The following is a 19,122-nucleotide window of genomic DNA, read 5'->3' on the forward strand; positions in this document are numbered from 1 at the left end:
CGTATTTTCTGCCCCACAGAAACGCGCAGGCTTATGCCCGAGAATCAGTAACCAATGAGCTAGAGGCACTGGATGCAGCATAAAACATGCTGAAACGTTTGTAAAATGTGCCACGGGCGCGGTTTATGAAATCCCGCTCAAGTGTGGAGGCGCCTACGTGGGACAAACAGGCCGCTGCGTGAATGAACGCGCAGGGAAACATGCCCGATCAATTCGAAATAAAGAAGGAACGAATCAGCCCGCTCATTGCCTTGCCTGCAGTGGATGCGAGCCTCTGCTTAAGAAGATAAAAATTCTAGATAAAAGTAAAAAAAAAACAGGGCGTGAACTTTTGGAGGCCTATCACATAAAAGGAAACGGCGATAAATGTATAAGCGACACTTCTGTCAAATTGTACAAGAAGAAGAATTTCCTACGCACCTGTTGCTTATCAGGAGATGACCGGCTTTACCTCCTCTCTCATTCCCCTTGTCTCTATGCTGTGATTCTGCATATATAAGGCACCTTCACACAAATAAACTCAGTTGATAGTTCGCGCTCTTTCCGTCACATTGGCCTTTTCCTGTGCTTGTCTCTTTTGAATGCGCAGCGTGGTTCTTCAAAACACGAGAACCTATGTAAGCAAGTCAGTCTGCGGCCTTTGAACATTGTCATGGAGGTGAGCCTCCTTATTTCAGTCATCCTCCGGCGATAACCGTAATTTAGACCACACATTAAACGTGAACTGCATGAGGCTATGCTCCTCGCGACGCGACGTACGATGGTGCGCGTGTGCCGCTGACACACGCCAAAAAAGGGAAGAGCCTTGGCTGTAGAACGGCACGTTTTCATTGTAGCATCCGTTGCTACCGCTTCAATACTCAGTCGCCTCGCTTTATCAAGAATGAATGACCCCACTAGTACCACATCAGATTGATACTATCAAGGATGAAAATCCCTCTTTGATAATACACAAGCGCAGATGCGCTGACTATATTTTAATGCGCTTGTACTATTAATAACTGATCGAGATATAGGCCACATCTTTTCTCTTTCTACTAGCCGCCGCTTTGGCTGTGTGGTTATGGTGCTGAGCTGCTGACCCTACAGAAGCGGGTCCGATCCTGGCCCAATATGGAAACAATAGAAATGTGAGCGGCACCACGGCCGTGTACCACAGTGCAGTGGCGGTACGGGTCAACCATGGCTGGAAGTGCAGCGCTGAGCTTCAAAAATTTTGTAGCGAGAGCTACACTTGGCTACCAGTCGAGCATTTCGCTGTGGTCCGGAGAGGAAAGTTGTGCGCATGCGCGGCGGCCGGAGAGGAGCAGCAGGTGCGCCGCGAGTGACGTCAGAGCTTCGCCGCCTAAAGTGACTTTAAAGGTGCCTTAATGCCATCGTCGGGGTGGAGACAACTTCAGCGGCGCTAGCGTTTGTAACGGCTCTCGGCGCGCTTCAAAGCGCTTTAACTTGAACGGCCTTTTGCGGCGAGAGCTACACTGGGCTACCAGTCGAGCATTTCGCGGTACATGGGAGAGGCCAGCCAGTTGTGATTCATTATGGCGGCGTCGCTTAAGTTGTCTCCACCCGGGAACGGCGGCACTGGCATTGAGGCACCCTAGGCACCCTAGCCGCGGCCGCGCGTCGACTCCACAGCCGGCGCCGCCCGTTACGTCACGTGGAATAGCGGTTGTGCGCATGCGCGGCAACCAGAGAGGAGCAGCTGGCCGGCCTTCGCCTCTGAGGTCGCGCATTACACACGTGGACGCCACGTGCTGGCTATGCGCCTAACTGCGCATGCACAGCCGCGTGTATAAAATATATAAGGTGACACGGCGGCCGTATCACAGTCGCTTCGCATGGGTGACGAGAAGGAGAGTCCGGCCGCTGTTAAGCGGAGGTATCGACAGCAGAATGTCAATTTCTCCTTCCGTATAACCTGGCATAGCCGAGCTAAGCCACTGGTAATTTTTTCTCGCTTAAAACAAAAAAAAAAGTCTCCGATAAAAACGCTGAGCAAAATTTCAATGCAACTAGCTATCAATTGAGCTAGAGTTTATATTTTTACTAGGAACGCCTCTGTACGAAATTTACGCCCGAAAACGCTGCGCAGCACTTTTTTTTTTAAATTCAAGAGTTTTTTTCTGAAACGTACTGTGTTGTATCATACTTTAGATCATTTAATGAGATAGTACATATATTATAGAGAAGCGGCGAAACAAGTGATGTTGCTCGGCAAAGTCGCGAAAGAGTATAAAAAATTGCAGAAACGGTGTTTTTTTTGGGAATATAATGACATAAAGCAACACAAAAACATTACGCTAGATATTTTTTGGCTGTGCGATTAACACCCACAATGCATATTCATTATCTCTAAAAATTTTTCAAGCGCAATAGTAAAATATTAGATTTTTTGTAAATTTTTTAGTGAGACCAACTTTTGCACTCCTCTGAGAAATTCGAAGGGCTCTCACATGACTAGGAAACTTTCCTCGCCAAAGTTATTAAGGGTAATTACTTTAACTGGTTCAATAAATAGGCACAATTTTTATTGAAAAGATCGGAGGGGGTACAGCGCATACTCTGGTACCTACGTTTGGCATGGAATGACCCAGAGGAGCGAAAGTTTCCGTACACTGTCGTTAGCGGGTAGCATGGTACAAATAACGCTGTACTCCATGGACGGAATTAAGTGCTGAATGCGTGTTTTTTATCAACACATTACAGAGCTAAGTTACGCAAGCAAGATTCCTCACAGCCATGTCAGTTTAGACTTCTCTCATTAGGGCACGCGAACTAGTGGCTCTGCAGTCAAGAGTTGTTTCATTAAGTCCTAGTACATACAAGGCTTAGCTGTGTCATTTCGGAACGGGGACACCGACGCTGCGTTCACCTGATCAGATCTTTGATGCGACGCTCAAGGAAGAGGTTTTTCACCCTGTTCTCCATGTCATAAAGCCAGAAGATGCTGAACAGGAGCAGCAGCTTGCCCGAAAATGCCGTTCGGAACTCCTGCGATCAGTACGCGCAAATGAGGCCATGCAATGCAGCTGTATAGTCTCGTAAAAAAGCGCTTATATCACGCTCTTCGTTTGCGGCTAAAACCCAATTTTACCCAATTCGTGCACCCCGAACATATTCCTTAAAGATTGGGTTAAACTCAATACCTATACCCGGAAATCACCCTCTAGAGAAGGTATAGTTTTCCACTGTTCATAGCTATAAACACACCACACAAAAATTAGCGGGATCAATTACAGGGTTTTTAATGCAGGAATGCATTTAACGGCTACATGTTCATCTCTCCGTCCGTACGTACACACCATTAAAGAAATAAAAAAAAACACACGGAAAGGTATAAGTTTGGCGTGATTCGAAACTATGTCTTTTAGGTGCCAGTATGGGCAGCGACAAAGTGGCCCGTTGCTCGAGGCTGGTCGCTCCGACAAGAGCAAAATGCACTTTTGCTTTTGCCTGGAATGTAGGTCATGGAAGCTTCTGCAAAGGGCACTTGCTTAATTACGTAATTGTTAGCTCGCCTTTCGTGCTTCAAGAACAACATCAGTGTTGCTAAAAGCTTGCGCCAATTTTGTGCGCAGCGAAGAACAAGGGGGAAACCAAAGATAATAAGACACCGTATACGGGAGAGAAATTTATTCGCTTATGAGTGCACTGTATCCTCACGAGATGGCCAAATAGCGTCAACTCGAAAACGCAGCTTTTTGTGCGGAAGCACTACTTCACTAGCCGATGGTTCCCTGAAGCCTCGACCTGTGAGCCTTAAATTTACCGTCGAGATGAAATGACTTGTATACGGCGTGGCTAAGGGAAGGTCACGTAGTACGAAAGTTTGAAAGAAATTGCCTTTGAGGACAAGGTTTTAAGGCGAAAGCCTTACTAGCCCCATTAGACGAAATTTCTTCGGCGACCGTAGCTGAGGCCGAGATATATATAGTCCCAAAAAGATGGCGTCGCAAAAGCCGTCGTCTAGCACAACAGGCACCAGGAGCAGCCGCCTCTCCTCTTCTTCCACGACACTGGTGCTAACTAAGCATCACCGTTTCAGGCGCTACCCACATACGCTAACGACGTCCTGGGCTCTTGTCAGTTGAAAATGGTCGCCGCAACGTTGAATGAATGATTTGAAGGCAGACAAGCCATGCATGGACACGGAGGTACTGCACAGACCATGACAATGTACGTGAAGAAATAATTGTAGATAACGAGAAAAAAAATCTGAATTTGTATCAGGTTTCTAGTGCAGTTCTAGTGCAGTGGCTGCAAAGAATGAACCGAAAAACCCGAGTTATAAAACAGTTTGCTCAATAATATTTGTACCCCAATTTGAGCTCAGAAAATAAAATACGCAAACGAAGGTCACTGTCGGGAATTATCATGCCACTATAATGTTAAACGTAGATTGTAAAGAAGACAGCAGCATTGCACTCGTTAATTTTTCTCCGAGTGGGGCGCAAGCTCATCATTAGTGATGCGTAGTGAAAAAGTATACTTAATCTTGTTGTACAGGCGGATATCGTTAGCATGCATATACGGGTAAGTTGGGGAGGGGGGGGGAGGAGGGTATTCTATGACTGCAGTACCATACTTGAGTGAGGACAAAGCAGCCGCAGGAAACAAAAGTTCTAGTCGTCTTCTGGCCCGGAAAACGGGTGTTTGAATGCCACGCCAGTATCAGGGTCAAGAGATGTGGGCGAGCACAGCAGACTGCTTGCCACACGATTCAGAAAGCACAGCTTGCCACACGATTCAGGAAACCCCACCAGATACGAACCCTGAGGATGGTGAGATAGGCATCGATGCGGGCCGGGTCCAGACGCTGTTCCAGTAAGGCGAGTCCGTCCAGGCGACGGTTGCTGAGCCAGTTCGCCCCACGGCGCGCCAGGTCACGCGCCCTGCCAGGTTCGGCGAACGCCAGCGGCCACGATTGGTTGGTGTCCGCAGCGCCCAGCGGGGTTGGAGGCTCTTGTACGCCCATCACCAGCAGCGGTCGCCCCGGATGGCCACCGTTGTATTCGTCGGCGCCGCCCGCTTTCAGCGCCAGGAAGCTGTTCAACGCTGCGCCAAAGCGCAACAGGACTTCTTCAAGAAGGGCCGCTAAATGTTTTGCACAAAACCTGCTTCTCAAACTACGTCGTCACAAGTCCCCAGATGGTCGTAATTATTCCGGAGCCCTCTACTACGGCCACATTTTCTCCCTTAATTCTTTCGCTCCCTCTCTCATTACTTCCCTCATGTCGCGGCTGAGGTGCCCACCTAGTGTTGAGTCAGTTAATGGGCAATTTCTTTTCCTGAAAACCATTTTGTTTTGAGAATGGCGCTACGAGTTCTGATAGTCAACGCTCGGGTCGGGCTACCGCCTCTTCCAATCTACCTGTTGACAGTTATTTATTTGATAAAAGTGAGATTTCGTGTTGGACCAGCACTTAGGTTGTTTTTTACTCAAACTGAACAGTTCCAGCATTAAGATGTGTGGCTCAGCACTTTGTTAGCATATTTTAAGGTGCAGTCTTCCATACTTCCTGAACCTCTGTCACAGACATTTTAATCTGCCTTTCCCACAAGACCTCTCTGCACATGCGCGACTCTTCTTCTCCAGTTACACTGGCTGAAAATGACACCGCCTGCTCCTACTGCGCATGCGCAGTTCATGTTAGTGACAGGCGCATGCGACAGATGGCGGCTGCTGTCAAGCACACACTTGCCATTTTGCAGGCGCAGCTGGCTCCTCGTGGAACCAGATGGCGCCTGCGTCTCACACGAGCACGGGCGTTTGGTTTCGACCAGTAGCAGACGAAGTTTCGCCACTCCCCAGAGCTCCCCATCTTGTGAAAAAGGCGGATTGTTGCACAACGAAGATTTGCGCCAATTTGTTAGTTATATGTGAGCGAGTATGTTTGTCCATGATTTTATGCATGTCAGTTTCATTATAAAACACTGCTATTTGTGTTCAGATTGTGTTTTCTACGTGCATTGTTTATATTCCTTTTTCTGTTCTGCAACTACATGTTTATTTTGTGTAAAAGTACGGACAATGTGACATTTTTCATAAATCATGTATTCCTTTGTGTAGGCGAGAGCTCGACAAGCTATAATTCTACCTTTTCTCTCCGCCTCCCTGATAATTTCGATAGAAAATAAAGAAATAATTAGTATACGTCTTCAGTACGCCAACCAGTGTTGATACCACGCGTCGCGCAAGAGCTGCTTCCTTTGAGACAGCACTCCTTTAGACTGAAGGGTGAAATAATGAGAGCGCACCCCTGCGGGCGCCCGGCCTAGCGTCCAGCTGAAGCCATTTGTCGCTGGCGTCTAAGGATGCGCCGCAGTACACCAGGTGGCTGCACAGACGCGTGGGCCATGGTCCATCGAACGTGGCGCCGAAGAAACACAGCAGCTGCTCGGGTTGTTCGCCGCCTGCGAAACCGAAACAGTGCGTTGCAGTGAAAATCCACAGCTGACTTGTTCGTGCGAAACAGAATCTTAAAAATAAAGGAATTTTATTTCCTGTGGCCTCGCGGGAAAACCGTCGCGGAAAGCATATTGCAGATTCCTATTGCATATATTGCAGGAGCAGGTACAGAGGGGCGGGAAAACTTCCAGTTAGCCTCATGAAACTGTTGAAGAACTGCGCAGGGGCTCATGCATGTTTTGTACTAAAGCACGAAGTTGTAGTGTTTGCGCTATGGAAGTTAACTTTCATTTGCCCTCTACTTCTGTCAATAAGCGGTACATGGCAGTCACTTTGTCCTTATTATGCTGACGACGCCCGTTTGCTAATTAAAATAATTAACCATCGTGGATCATGGTGCACTGCAAAAAATGAAAGTAAATGGCGTGTTGCTAGCTCGACAACGCGTTCTCGTTACTGGTGCAGGACTCATTAGAGGCAGACCATCGACAGCGAGAGACCTCGGCACGTTCTAATACCCGTCTGTGCATGCCGGTATTCTTTGTTACTGAATAAAGACTGCAGGAGACGAGAGGACAAGTACCTCATACAGCTGGATAATTCATAATGTGCATTTAGTACCGTGATTTAAAACTGCACAATTTAATACCTGTCTTTCATCTTACATACATCTTGCTGGTGGTCTGGCTGGTCGGCAGTGTTGCGTTATGTGAACGCTGCTAACTCGTTACAAACCGTTCTTATTCGAAGACGCATTGTGCGCTTCGTGAGGGTCCTTGGACACGTGGGGATGTCTGGTGGTGGTCCCCGTCGGGATGTGCGCATGTGGCGCGCCCAGCACTGAAAGCAGCAAGTAAAAGCGCTCACATGCTGTCCCCGAAAAGGTATTGTTTCAGTGAAATCTTTATTTCAGCAGGAAATTATTAGGCTACGCAAAGCACCTGGGTTGCACGGGCAGACTAGTTGCGACTGCGGCTACCGTACCATTTTATTGTCGACTATGCTCTATGCTCAAACCATGAGCTTATGTATAACGCAGATTATTTTCCCCTGGTGTATTGCAGTGCTTAAGTCCTTTTTCATAATAAGATCAACGCATGGAACCGTTGTAGGGTGCGAGAGGATGTAAACAAGATGAATTTTGCACTGTTTTCTTTAGAATGAAACATGTCCTGGATGCAACTTAGCCAGGCTGAAATACGGGGTAGCACCTTGGGAGAGTTGATAGGAATCCATAATGTGTGAGAGCCACGAAGACACATATATAGAGAAGAAAGGACAGGACCACGAGCAAGAGCGCCTGGTCCTGGTTCTGTATCTTCCTGTGTGTGTGTCTTCTTCGTGGCGCTCGAACATTATGGGAGAAGCCTTGGCAGTACCTCTTCCTTGAAAGACGGCTAATTATATCCACATTGTTCATCTTCGTCAGTCCAAGCTATCACTCTCTACAATGCCCTTTTCAGCTAGGCCAACGAGGGCAACGCTGGAGGGTAGGCTAGTAGAGTGCACAGTGCCCGTCTTTACGCTACGTTTATGTTAAGATTGTTGAGAATGAGCGCTGGACTTCATAAAGGTCAGAGGAATAATTAAAATGGTACTTCAAGGTAACGGCAGGTGCTTACTTTGCTTATACGAGCATGACTCTATCTATGACTTTACATTCATTCAATTTAGTTGAAGGTGAGAGCAAGCGGAGCCAAGAAAACTTGAAAGAGCAGTACTCTCTATATTTTTGGAAATAAAGCATGGATTCGACTGCAGCTCGTTCCAATCAGGAGAGGGCTCGTGATTCCACTGTGTAGGCTTTTTGTCGGTATCACGGTGCAGCTGTTGCTCATAGGCGTGCGCAGAGGGGAAGTAAGGAGGGCAGTGTCCCCCACCCCTCTATCTGCTACCCAGAGGTCATGAACAAGACGCGGCCATGAGTATTATCCCCCCTCCCCCTCCCTCTTATGAAGAGGCCTGTGCACGCTTACGTTGTTGCTACTTATGTGCCTTTCAATAATTAATATATCTGCTTCTAAGCTGAGGAGATAACAGTGCTAAATTGGTACGTGAGATTATTGCTGCATGAAGCGTTAAACGGAACAAACAGAAAAGCGCAGCACACACGCATATTAGGGGTGCTTGATTTGCTCAGTCTGTGGGACTTTTTACTGGACTCCATGCCTTTTTGTAACGTATTAACGTAATAACGTACATTAATGGCATCACCTTTTATGCCGTGCGGCGCATTTAGCGTCCTAAATAAATATGTCCCGTAGCGCCACTTCAGTCATGAGAATAAAGAGTATACCTTCAGCAGAACCCTGCAAACACTGGCTGTCCCAGAACATGTGGTTGCTGAGCGGAAAACGTGCACGCACCTTTGTGCAGCCTTGTGGTGCCCCACTTCTTGACGAGAAAATCTAAAAACGAAGAATGAAAGCACGGATAGGCCATGAAGTTTCGGAGAGGCAAGGCGAGAGCTGTGGGTGATGTCGTTTTGAACGTCGCGATAGTGAACGCGAAGCGCGCTTAGGGTCGTATTGTAGGCTCAGGCGGTATCAAGCTTGCTCTAGGGTTATCTATGTAGGGTACAGTGTACGCACTTACTTTTTAAACTTGCTTGTTAAGGCTTAGCGAGTGTGTGCTCAAATTCGGATGCGCGTGTAAATTGAGGATGACTTCGCATTAAAATAAAAATCTTCGCAAGAGCTTAAAATGGTATTTTATAGATATCAGTGCAAATGCGCGTGCGTGTGCGCGCCATCGCATAGATCACGACTTTGTTTCATAACCCACATGGAACTGCATATTGAAAAGGTGCACTTTGAGAGATCTATTTATTCTGCGAGCGCTAAACAGGCTGCATTTATCTGCCATCTACTGGCTTTGGTTTCGTGCGATACCACTTTTTTCACAGTTATGCGCACGTTTTTCACTCACTTTAACACTGCTTTCCGAAGCACAATGCGGCAATTTTCGTTCATTTTATTTTTGCAGTGCGAAGAAATCACGGCGTTTATGCAAAGTAAACCTCTGGAAAAAAGTAGATCACGAGGGGTTATTTTTCACTGTTGTGAGGGAGCAATGGCAAGCATTTTTGCTATTAAGTGTGAGAATAATGCGCTAACGTTCAGGTTTCCTATGCAAGCCTATGACGTCTCTCACAAATTAATTTAAAAAGGCAAATAGGAGGGGCAAAGCATCGAGGCAGGCGCCTTACTGACCACTGAGGCCTTTGCATTCCGAATCAAACTCCATCTCTAAAACTGTTGTAAACATTCTGGCGTGAAGCAAATAGATTCTGTAGTCCATGAAACTCCCCGCACCTTCGACCGACAGTAATAAACACGTAAATGCTTACTTCTGCGGCTGCTGTTCACGTGTCCCAAAGGGTCTAAAATGGCGTTGAAAGAACAAAAACGGACGAGTCGGAGTCGAAGGAGGTGCACTGCACAATTAGTGTTCGGCAAATCACGATTTGAGTTAATCGAACTGAACTGTAATGCACATTCGGCAACAAAAATTTCTGGGATGCGGGTTTGCGAAAAAAAAAATCAGCGCAGTCGCAGTGGCCAATTTCCTTGAGGGGACGGGCATGTATGCTCCGTCTGTCGGTAGCTGGTAAGAACACCAGGCAAACGGGTTGTGACGTAGCGCTAGAAAAATTTGTTCCCGAGCTCATGCGTCCCGTGAACTTTTGAGGCCGACTGCACTTGTCTATGACAAAAAAAGACACTATGTTATATAAAAAAATGGCTTTGTAAGCATGAAGACGAAGAGCTTTATCGATTAACTATGATCGGCAGCAGTTTTTGCCGGCACGGGGTTTAGCAGCGGTTTGCGTACGTTTGGCGTGGTGTTGCTAAGGCAACTTCGGCCACCTCCAATTACAAAGTGCTGGCTAAAAGTTCTACGGGATTTATTCTGTCTAAGATCACTTCCATCCCCATATTACTGTGGCGGGTATAGGATAGCCGAAGAGGGTATTTACACGCAGTATAATGATTAGTACGTTTGAAAATAAAGAATGGCTTGGCATGACACCACTTCGCACGATGGATACCTGGGGGCATGTTTCCCCAAATTTTTCCCGGCAAAACTTCGCTATATCAGCACTGGAACTCTAATACCAGACTTTGTAATATCATGATTAAAATGAATGACTAAAGAAAAATAACAGCTTCACCTTGTAACATATATTGCAAGTGGGCTGGAACAACCACCCAGGGCACAACTTACTGCGTTCAGCCACGAAGATGCGCCGAGGGATTGGCAGCGTCCTCGTTGCTCCGGAAGGTTCGGCTTCATCTGCGTGGCATACGACACAGGGGAGCTAAGCCGGGGTGAACTTTCTTCATTCTTGAGCTTTTGACGGCGTAGTGACCAACGAGAAACGAAGCGGAACAAAAAAAAGATAATACGGTGGCAGTGCTGTTCATTACGTTTCTTTGATCGTGTATAGCTGATCGGGCGGCGTCATACCGCTCATACGCAACCCAGAGGTAAAGAGAGGCTGGCTAGCTGACCACATTGTGGGGAACCCAACTGAAGCCAGAACCAAGCAAACTTGCTAGTTCTAATGAATGGGATTGAAGGATTGAAAGGAAGTTGGGTCCCGTAAAAGGTCATTACCCTCTTCTGTCGCTCCTTTTTTGCACTTTTTAATGCGATTAATTAGAAGCCTCATCGGGAAAAAAACGCGTCGTCTGTAGCTGAATTCGCAGAGTGGGTAGAGAAGTGATGTCATCAGAATAGAGCATTCCCACTGGTCTGAGGGCAGTGACGTCACAAGGAGGAAAGTGAAGCCACCAGACCGGACCATTCCCATTGGCTAGGAATTAGCGCCGGGAAGAATAGACATGAGAATGGATGCGAGGTCACTTCCGGCAGAAAGGCATAAACAGCTTCTAATGCTATGGCATTGCCAACACAATGTAATTAGGTGTCCCTGAGGATTTTTCTTTCATAGTCATCCTGCCGGGCTTCTGCTATGTATGTGAGGACGGATTCTGTTGCGTTCCTGAAACTACCGTGTCACAGTTGACCTACTTCGTCGCACCAGGGGGATAAGCTAACGAGTACGTTGACGAAGGAAACACGCCTCAAGATGACGTACGATGAGCCGAGTACCGCGATTTTCCCGTGCCGCACTGGGCTTGCCTCTGCAGCTTCGCACATACTGGCCACGTTAGGGTTAAGGTAGAACCTCCATGACTAAGATCACAGGTAATTAAGGAACGCCTATCAGGCAGGCGATCGAGAGGACCTATACATAAAATGGTCGAAAGAAAAAAAGCAGTGAGTAAACTGGCGTCCAGTAGGGGATATTCGGAAGCAAGGGTTGCTGTCATCTTCCGAATTTCCAGAAAGCAGAGCGTTCCACACATATTCCCATGCCCAGCACGATGGTAGTGCAACCTGCTGCTGCTGCTAGGAATTACATGGGATTATAGGTGGGCAAATCGGTGATCGTACTGATAAGAGGATTTTGACACACCGACTGTCTCACATCACCGAGTATGGCTCGGTTCCTTTGCCACTTACCAGTGATGAAGGTGTAGCTGTTGACGGCTGTAATAGACACAATAGTGCCCTTTTAGTCCAGTTTAGTTTTAATCCAGTTTAAACTGTCTCGAAGGTTTAGCATGTGACAGTGACACTTGCTAGTAATTCGTTAGTATCGCAATATATCGAATAGTAGTGACTGTAGATTAGCAAACAGCATTTACAGACGATTAAGCGATAACAAGGAATAAGCGCAAGCGGGGAAAGCAAGGGCTCGACGCCTGAATTGAACTTGTGCGTTGTTCTCCTTGCCGGTTTTAGGGCGAATAGCATGAAGCGACAGGAACAGCGCCTGGAATGCCACCATTTTTTATATAGTACTCCCTTCGATTCGTTCGATACACGGAATGACTCCATTAGTGCTTTTGATTTTACAACAGTACAAGAAAAAATTTGCGGACGTTAATACAGTTGATCTTGTTAATGCCACCTGAATGGCCAGATTGCTATATATTCAAACGCTCATTTACTTCCAAGGTGCATCTTCACTGCTCGAAATCTGACAGCATCGTATATTCGAAGAATAATTACACATGAGTGAGTTAAGACTTATTACTGTTTTGTGCCAAATAACATGCTAGTCACAGGCCCCTCAAGGTTTTTGTGCCTGTTCTTTTCTGTTAATGTAGCTCCGATATTTTGTTAATGTAGCTTCGACTAGAGGTCCTGCTTTTGCGCACGAAAAACTCATTTTGAGCTACTGCTGCTTTGCGCACATACTGACGCAGCGCATGCAGTACCACCTAGCAGGGCTCAGCTTCAGACCATGTGTTTCCCAAGAATGGAACGGCTGGAGTGCTGTGGTATGCTGTTTTAAGGAAGTGAGAAACTTAATGCCGTTATCGTTGCAATGATTGCAGTGATCAGTCGAGTTATTAACAAGCAAAACAATTTTTTAAAGTTCAAATAGATTTATCGAACCATATACAAAATACGTTATCACTTTGAAATTACGAATTAAGCTGAACACGCAAAACAATACTAATCAGCCAACACACTGTTTAACTGAACTACCGATGCATGCGTAAAGTTGAGCAAAAAAGCTGCGTCGTGCCAAACAAAACACCTCATGAAGGTCTCTTGAGGCGCTGTGAAAATTCTCAAATGTTATTTTGCGCCGTGCGCGTCTGATTCGAGCGAGCTGCAGTTGACGGCTTCACTTTCTGATAACTGATTCCGTGGCACTGCTGAAGTTTGTGTAGCCGCAGTTGGGAGCTGACCCAACTCATCCACCATCCAGCATTTAATGCGGAACCCGTAGCAGAATTCCAGCATAATATCATGCCTCCCGATATTGCGTGAGGTCTGTGCTTCAAAAATATGAAAATTGCATGCATATAGTTAGAAAATTATCAACAGGAAAAACTGCAATTCGCAACGCTGAACGACCCCCACCGAAAACTTACACGAGCCATCCTTTTATTCTCAGAATTTGATATGATTGCTCATCTGTGAATAGATTGTGACGCCATCTGGTGTCACCATCAGGAGCCTGTTCGCAGGCGCATGGCTTACGCACCGAGCTGGTGACTGACGAAGTAGGCGGGGGCACAGAGCAGTCCCACAAGTGCGGCCATGAGGAGCACGCTGCCCGTGTAGAAGGTCACCTCGGAGCTGACGCAGCCCCCCTGCTCCACTGCCGGGTCTCTGCGTGACGAACATCACGACTGCACTGAGAGGCCTCGATAGAGACGTAGCATGTGCAGACAGACAGAATGCGGGTTATGTTATAGAAGGAGAGGGCATCGCCAGTGTCTTGAGGTGATTGTACAGGTGTCAATTAGAGGAGGAGGTATTGAATGGAACAAAGCCACGGTACTGTCACATTCTGACTGGACACGCCAACAGCACCATGAAGGATGGGTTGAACGCGGTGAAAGGAGGGGAGTGGAAATAGGAACAACAAAGGTAGAGGTAGAGACATTGAGACGCCTTCAGAAGAGCCAGTGCTTCAGGGCAGTACCAGCTACCGCTGACAATCGTGTGCTCATGTTACGGTACAACACTTAAAGCCGCTGTCCCAGATATTTTCATTTCATGCACCACATTCGAGTTTGAAGACGTTACTCGCTATCTCTATGCGCCATGCAGCCCGCAACTGTAAGTCTACTTTAGCACTGCTTATTCAATCGCTTTCAATACTACCTAAAACCGCTAATTTATACAAGATATAATGCAAGCACGCAGACACTTACGGGTCGTCTGAATATACAATATATGCAAGCGGATACTTAAGTGTCGTCTGAAAGGCCAAGATCGACCAATGATCGACACAGAGATCTAAAAAACATATTTCTATATAAAAACACACACCTAGCTAGGCTACTTGACTCCAATAGGTGATTGACTCCTATCTACGCACAAGCTGGGATATTGTAGGCTTTCAGTTCTGTCATCAGTCACATATTTACGAATATTTCACAGAAAATGTTCATTTAGTTTTATATCATCGGAATCATCCAGCGAACGATGCTACTATCTGCCGATATTGATGGGATTTGTCGCGTGCTCAAGGGTTGTTCAAGCTAGCTTATTCGCGTATGCGTTACGAAATGAAACACCAATCGCTCGTGTGTCCACCTCTCTTCTCTCCACGTCTGTTCGCGCTTCAGTCTAATAAAGAACGCACTCCTCCTCGCCCAGTTTACCCTCATAGTTTGTTCATTAAGTTATGCGGGTGTGCACCGGCATAACTGACCACGTTCCACAGGCATGACCACGTTTGCAACAGCCTGAGCTTATCCCATTCAACACAATATTCTCGCAGAAAAAGGAACTAGTATGTGAAAAGAATAGGAACACGTGGTTTAGTTTTTCGTTCCTTTTCTGTGCCATCAAACTTAGCAGTTTCTTACATGACGCGCAGCGAAGGTTCAGATCGCCTGCGATGTCGGGGACTTTCTGCAAATAATAGAAAACGCAGAAACACAAGAAGTCAATATATAGATTGGCTGTTTTTGAGGTTTATTATCTAATAAGGACAACGACGGATTGATAGGATTCGGCGTGCGTTATATATGGAAGGTGTCACGTACAGATTGAAGCAGAGCTTAAAGGGGACACAATCACAGAAGGCAATAAATGATTACTCAACAAGCGTGCGCAAGTGTGTGGTTGCGAGGTAATGCAAGGCGTAGTAACTGGCTCGCTCAGGGTGGACACCAGAACCACGCCGCGGGGATAGGGTGGAGGGCGCCGAAATAACTTCGCCCACCTGGCTATCGCACATCGCACCTGGCTATCGCATCTGGCTATCGCCCATCTGGCTATCGCACAGCACACGACCGTTTTTGCTTGTCACCTCCATCAAAATGCAGCAGCCGCGGTTTGGATTTGGTCACGCGAGCTTGTAACCGGTGGCTGCCAAAGTATGGGCTAGAATCTTTTTAATAATAATAATAATCTTTATTTTGCCATCGTACATTTGGATGGGAGGACGGCGGGAAAAAAGCTGCTCGCAGGCAGCTTGACCAGCCCACAGCCCCTGTTTTTTTTTCTTTTTTTTTTGGCAGAAGAAGCACAACAATACATCAAATCTGTACACAATTTGGCACAGTAAATTAACATTCGCTACAGTAATCGCGGCTTGATCAAAAAAAAAAAATTCCAGTCACAGTACAAACAACAGAATAACATGAAATCACAGAAAATGAAAGTATCCGAAATCATGAACTATACATAAGGCGGAGATTTCTGTAAGGACATGAAAATAACTCAAACCCATCTAATTTGTAGGTGTTCAAAAGAGAGGGTAACGTGTAAGATAGGCGCTGTTTCCCGGTGTTCAGACGAGGAGTAGGAACTAACCACCGTTCTGCATATCTAGTGGGGTATCGTGGCAAATTGGTTTGCAAGTTTGCAAGACCCTAAGAACTCAGCGGCTTTCCCCGCCAAATGAGCCCCATCCCAGCCAATGACAGCAGCCGATTTTCGTGACCCTGCTAGTGGTAGTGTGCTAGCAGGGAGTGGTCGATGAAAGGGGACAACCCCTTTCCCTTGTGGTCGGGGATAGAGCCCTCTCTCCATTGTGGTGCCGCTCCCTGCATTGTCACGCTAGCAGGGCCGTGAGAATCGGCCGACGCCGTTGCCCGGAAGGGGGTCCTTGTACCTTGTACTATCGGAGACAAAAGTGGTATACTCCACGCAGCGGGAGCCGGAGCAGCGGAAAACTGCATTGTAACGCCATCTAAAGCACGAAACGTTGAAACGAGCCAAGCGACATGCCTGCAGATAATAAAGGGCCCCCATTGGCTGCCTCGATCCCAGATGCCGCCTGTAGATGGCGTTACAATGCAGTTTTCCGTTGCTCCGGCTCCCGCTGCGTGGAGTATACCACTTTTATCCTCGACAGTACATGTACGTGCGCTGACATGCACAGCACACGGGCATTTTTGCGTATCTCCACCATCAAAACTCAGCCGCCACGGCCGGGATTCTACCCCGCGTCCTTGGGATCAGCGGCCGAACGCCAAAGCCGCTAAGGCAGCACGGCGGGTGTTCAGTGTCTTCAGTGTAGATGCAGGAATATAAGTTAATTTCCACCCTGAGAGCGAGCTCATATACTGCTCATATACTGCGACAACCTGTACGTGACTGCCGCTCAGCGCAAGGTTTCGGCATTGATAGTACCACGTCGCATTTTCGTGCATTGCTGGGCTAAGCACAATTGCCCGCCATATCCACGTACGATCCTATGCGCAACTGATACTTCGTGCGACTTTATGAGAATGGCTGTTCCGCTGGTCGCGCCTTGCTTTTGCGGCTCGAAAGCTGTTCTGGCGAAAAGCGAAAGCACTCGACTCACCGGACCTCATGGCGACCAGGGGAAACGGAGAGAGCGTGCGGTCTTCTTCTCCCTCTGCGCTTCTGCATGGCGCGCTTCTTCTTCTTCTTCTACTCAAGTAATATGGCACATACCCACGTGGGGGGGATTGGCCAAGGTATAGAGTAGAATGCCAATGAAGCATTTGCGCGGGGAAGGAAACGTCAGAAGACTGAATCAAGATAAAAAAATTGGAAAAATAAAATGAATTCAAGAGGTATGAGTCATCCGGAATAGAATCAATCTAGCCTTTTTTGGACATGCGAAAGAATTTTGTATATAGCTAACAAGATAATCGATTAGTTGCACTTATGTAATCGTGAAGGTAGCCGCATACACTGCTTAACGGGAATCCCTTGGCGCTCGCACCGAACGATAGAAGAACTGTAAGAGACAGAGGCAGTATATACTATAGTCTCGAAAGAGGAACCTCCAAATATTGCTTTCTCTGAACCGCGAACCGCCGGCAAGAGAGGAGAAAATGATCGATTGATTCAACTTGCCCACATGATACACCAAGGTTTGTCGCAGCGAATCCGCACCTGCATAAGTACAAGTTTAAGTGAGGGATTCTACATCGCAGGAGCGTCATGGACACTTCACAAAGCCTTGACTTACACCACCGGATATTCCATGGGTACTTTAGGTGTTGAAAGTCCACGTTATTGAGCAACGGATCACTCAAAGTGGCTGAAATATGTTGGAACCGCTGGAAACGTGAAGCTGCTAACAGAACGAGGTGAGGGACGGGATATATTACAGGTGCGCTGAGAGCTGACCTTGCCAATAAATCAGCCACCTCGTTAAAATAGACGCCTGAATGCCCAGGTACTCAGGCCAAACGGATCTCGCGCACTGTGCTCGGAACAAAAAACCTAAGTGAACGAGTCAAGAAAGATTTTTCCGAATTTTGGAGATCCGTCTGTACAGAAGAAAAATCTATCTTTTAGAAATTCACAAATCCAGGCGTAGAGGTAATGCGGTGGTTGTAGTTGAGCAAGCTTGTTAATGAGGACTGTGTGCTCCACGCTGTCATAGGCCTTCGCAACGTCAAGCGTCACCAAGGCCGAAACTTCTCTCTGGCGCATTGAGAGTCGTATTCGGCTCTCGAGATCCACATGCGCGGACCATATGGAACAACCGCGACGAAAGCCAATCTGTGCGGGGCTGAGGCCGTTAATATGATGAACATGCTTTGTGAGGCGACTGTGTACTACTCTTTCTATTAGCTTTACTAAATTTGAGGTTAAATCAATCGGCCGAATATTGTCTAATTGAAATCCATTGTCTGCATTTTTTTAAAGTGAAATTATTTTCGCAATTTTCCAACTGTGAGGAATCCAAGAGGTTTCCAATGACGCATTTACAATATCTAGAAGGTGAGTTGGAAAGTCGTGCGCTAAAATCTTTAACATGCCCACAGTAATCCCGTCAGATCCCGGAGCAGCAGAGTGCATCGAGGAAACAATTTGCAGACGCGCTCCTTCTTCATCTTCTTCTTCTTCACCCCAGGTATATGGCACATACCCATGCGGGGGGATTGGCGCGCTCCTTCACTGGAAACTTCATTTTCTATGACTCAGCGCAAGCGCCTGTTATTGCGTCACTTTGACGAAGCATTGTGTGAAGAAAAGAAAAACATCGCGTGGAAAAGAAAGAGTACGATAAATTTCGTAGCCCGAACGTTGACTTGGAAGTGCAGCTTCACTTTGCAGATGCTTGGCAGGGTATCAGGATCAGTGGCTGTGGAAGAAGAAGAAAACTTTATTTTAACCCTCACCTTTTGTTTCCACAGCTCGCGCGCAGGTTGCTTGGATGGATCCACATGCCGGCAAACTGCGCACACGCCTGCCGCGTACGGGCCGATCAGCGCGTGCGCACTGGTGGCCCGCGGAAGCGGATCACGTTAGGTTATAATTTTGTGTTATCTGATTTTCCACACCACCCCGCTCTTTTTGCCGCAGTTTTTTTCACGCCTCACGTGAACTGGAGGGGTTGCTTTGCCTGCATGCTTTCGAAAGCGCATGTATTTTCGCACTATGAAGCCAAATTTTGTCGAGCCACAGAAACGAGGGTAATCGCGTTTTCGAAATCCTAAAACTGACATGGTGGTTACTAACGACCTGCTATTAATCTCTATTTGCAACTAGGCGCCAAATTCTAATAGTTAAAAAGTTAATTATTTAAAATTAGTTAACCACCTTACTAGTTAAAATGATTCACCAGTTTTCTGGTGTCCGCCAAGCCTGGCATTACCGTGCCGCAAAATCCATATTTTTACCACAAAATCCGTATTTTTGAAAATTACTTAGTCTTTCCTGTTACACCCGGTATAAGG

At 46.9% G+C, this 19,122-nt stretch overlaps 1 protein-coding gene across 1 annotated transcript in view; it reads right to left on the minus strand.

The window, feature by feature from the left end:
* Positions 1-16,832, minus strand: part of LOC144095269 (uncharacterized) — a 21,331-nt gene extending 4,499 nt beyond the window's left edge. Inside the window, exons 1-11 of the mRNA XM_077629048.1 lie at positions 16,767-16,832; positions 14,818-14,863; positions 13,482-13,609; positions 11,942-11,968; positions 10,637-10,705; positions 9,759-9,791; positions 8,776-8,817; positions 7,145-7,249; positions 6,259-6,414; positions 4,772-5,055; positions 2,873-2,991 (exon numbers count right to left, since the gene is read on the minus strand). Of these exons, the coding sequence (XP_077485174.1) occupies positions 2,873-2,991; positions 4,772-5,055; positions 6,259-6,414; positions 7,145-7,249; positions 8,776-8,817; positions 9,759-9,791; positions 10,637-10,705; positions 11,942-11,968; positions 13,482-13,609; positions 14,818-14,863; positions 16,767-16,776 (1,019 nt within the window). The 5' untranslated portion in view covers positions 16,777-16,832. The remainder of the gene's footprint in view (positions 1-2,872; positions 2,992-4,771; positions 5,056-6,258; positions 6,415-7,144; positions 7,250-8,775; positions 8,818-9,758; positions 9,792-10,636; positions 10,706-11,941; positions 11,969-13,481; positions 13,610-14,817; positions 14,864-16,766) is intronic.
* Between the last annotated feature and the right edge of the window lie 2,290 nt (positions 16,833-19,122).

The sequence above is a fragment of the Amblyomma americanum genome, chromosome 6 (genome assembly GCF_052857255.1).
Source record: "Amblyomma americanum isolate KBUSLIRL-KWMA chromosome 6, ASM5285725v1, whole genome shotgun sequence".
NCBI lineage: Eukaryota > Metazoa > Arthropoda > Arachnida > Ixodida > Ixodidae > Amblyomma > Amblyomma americanum.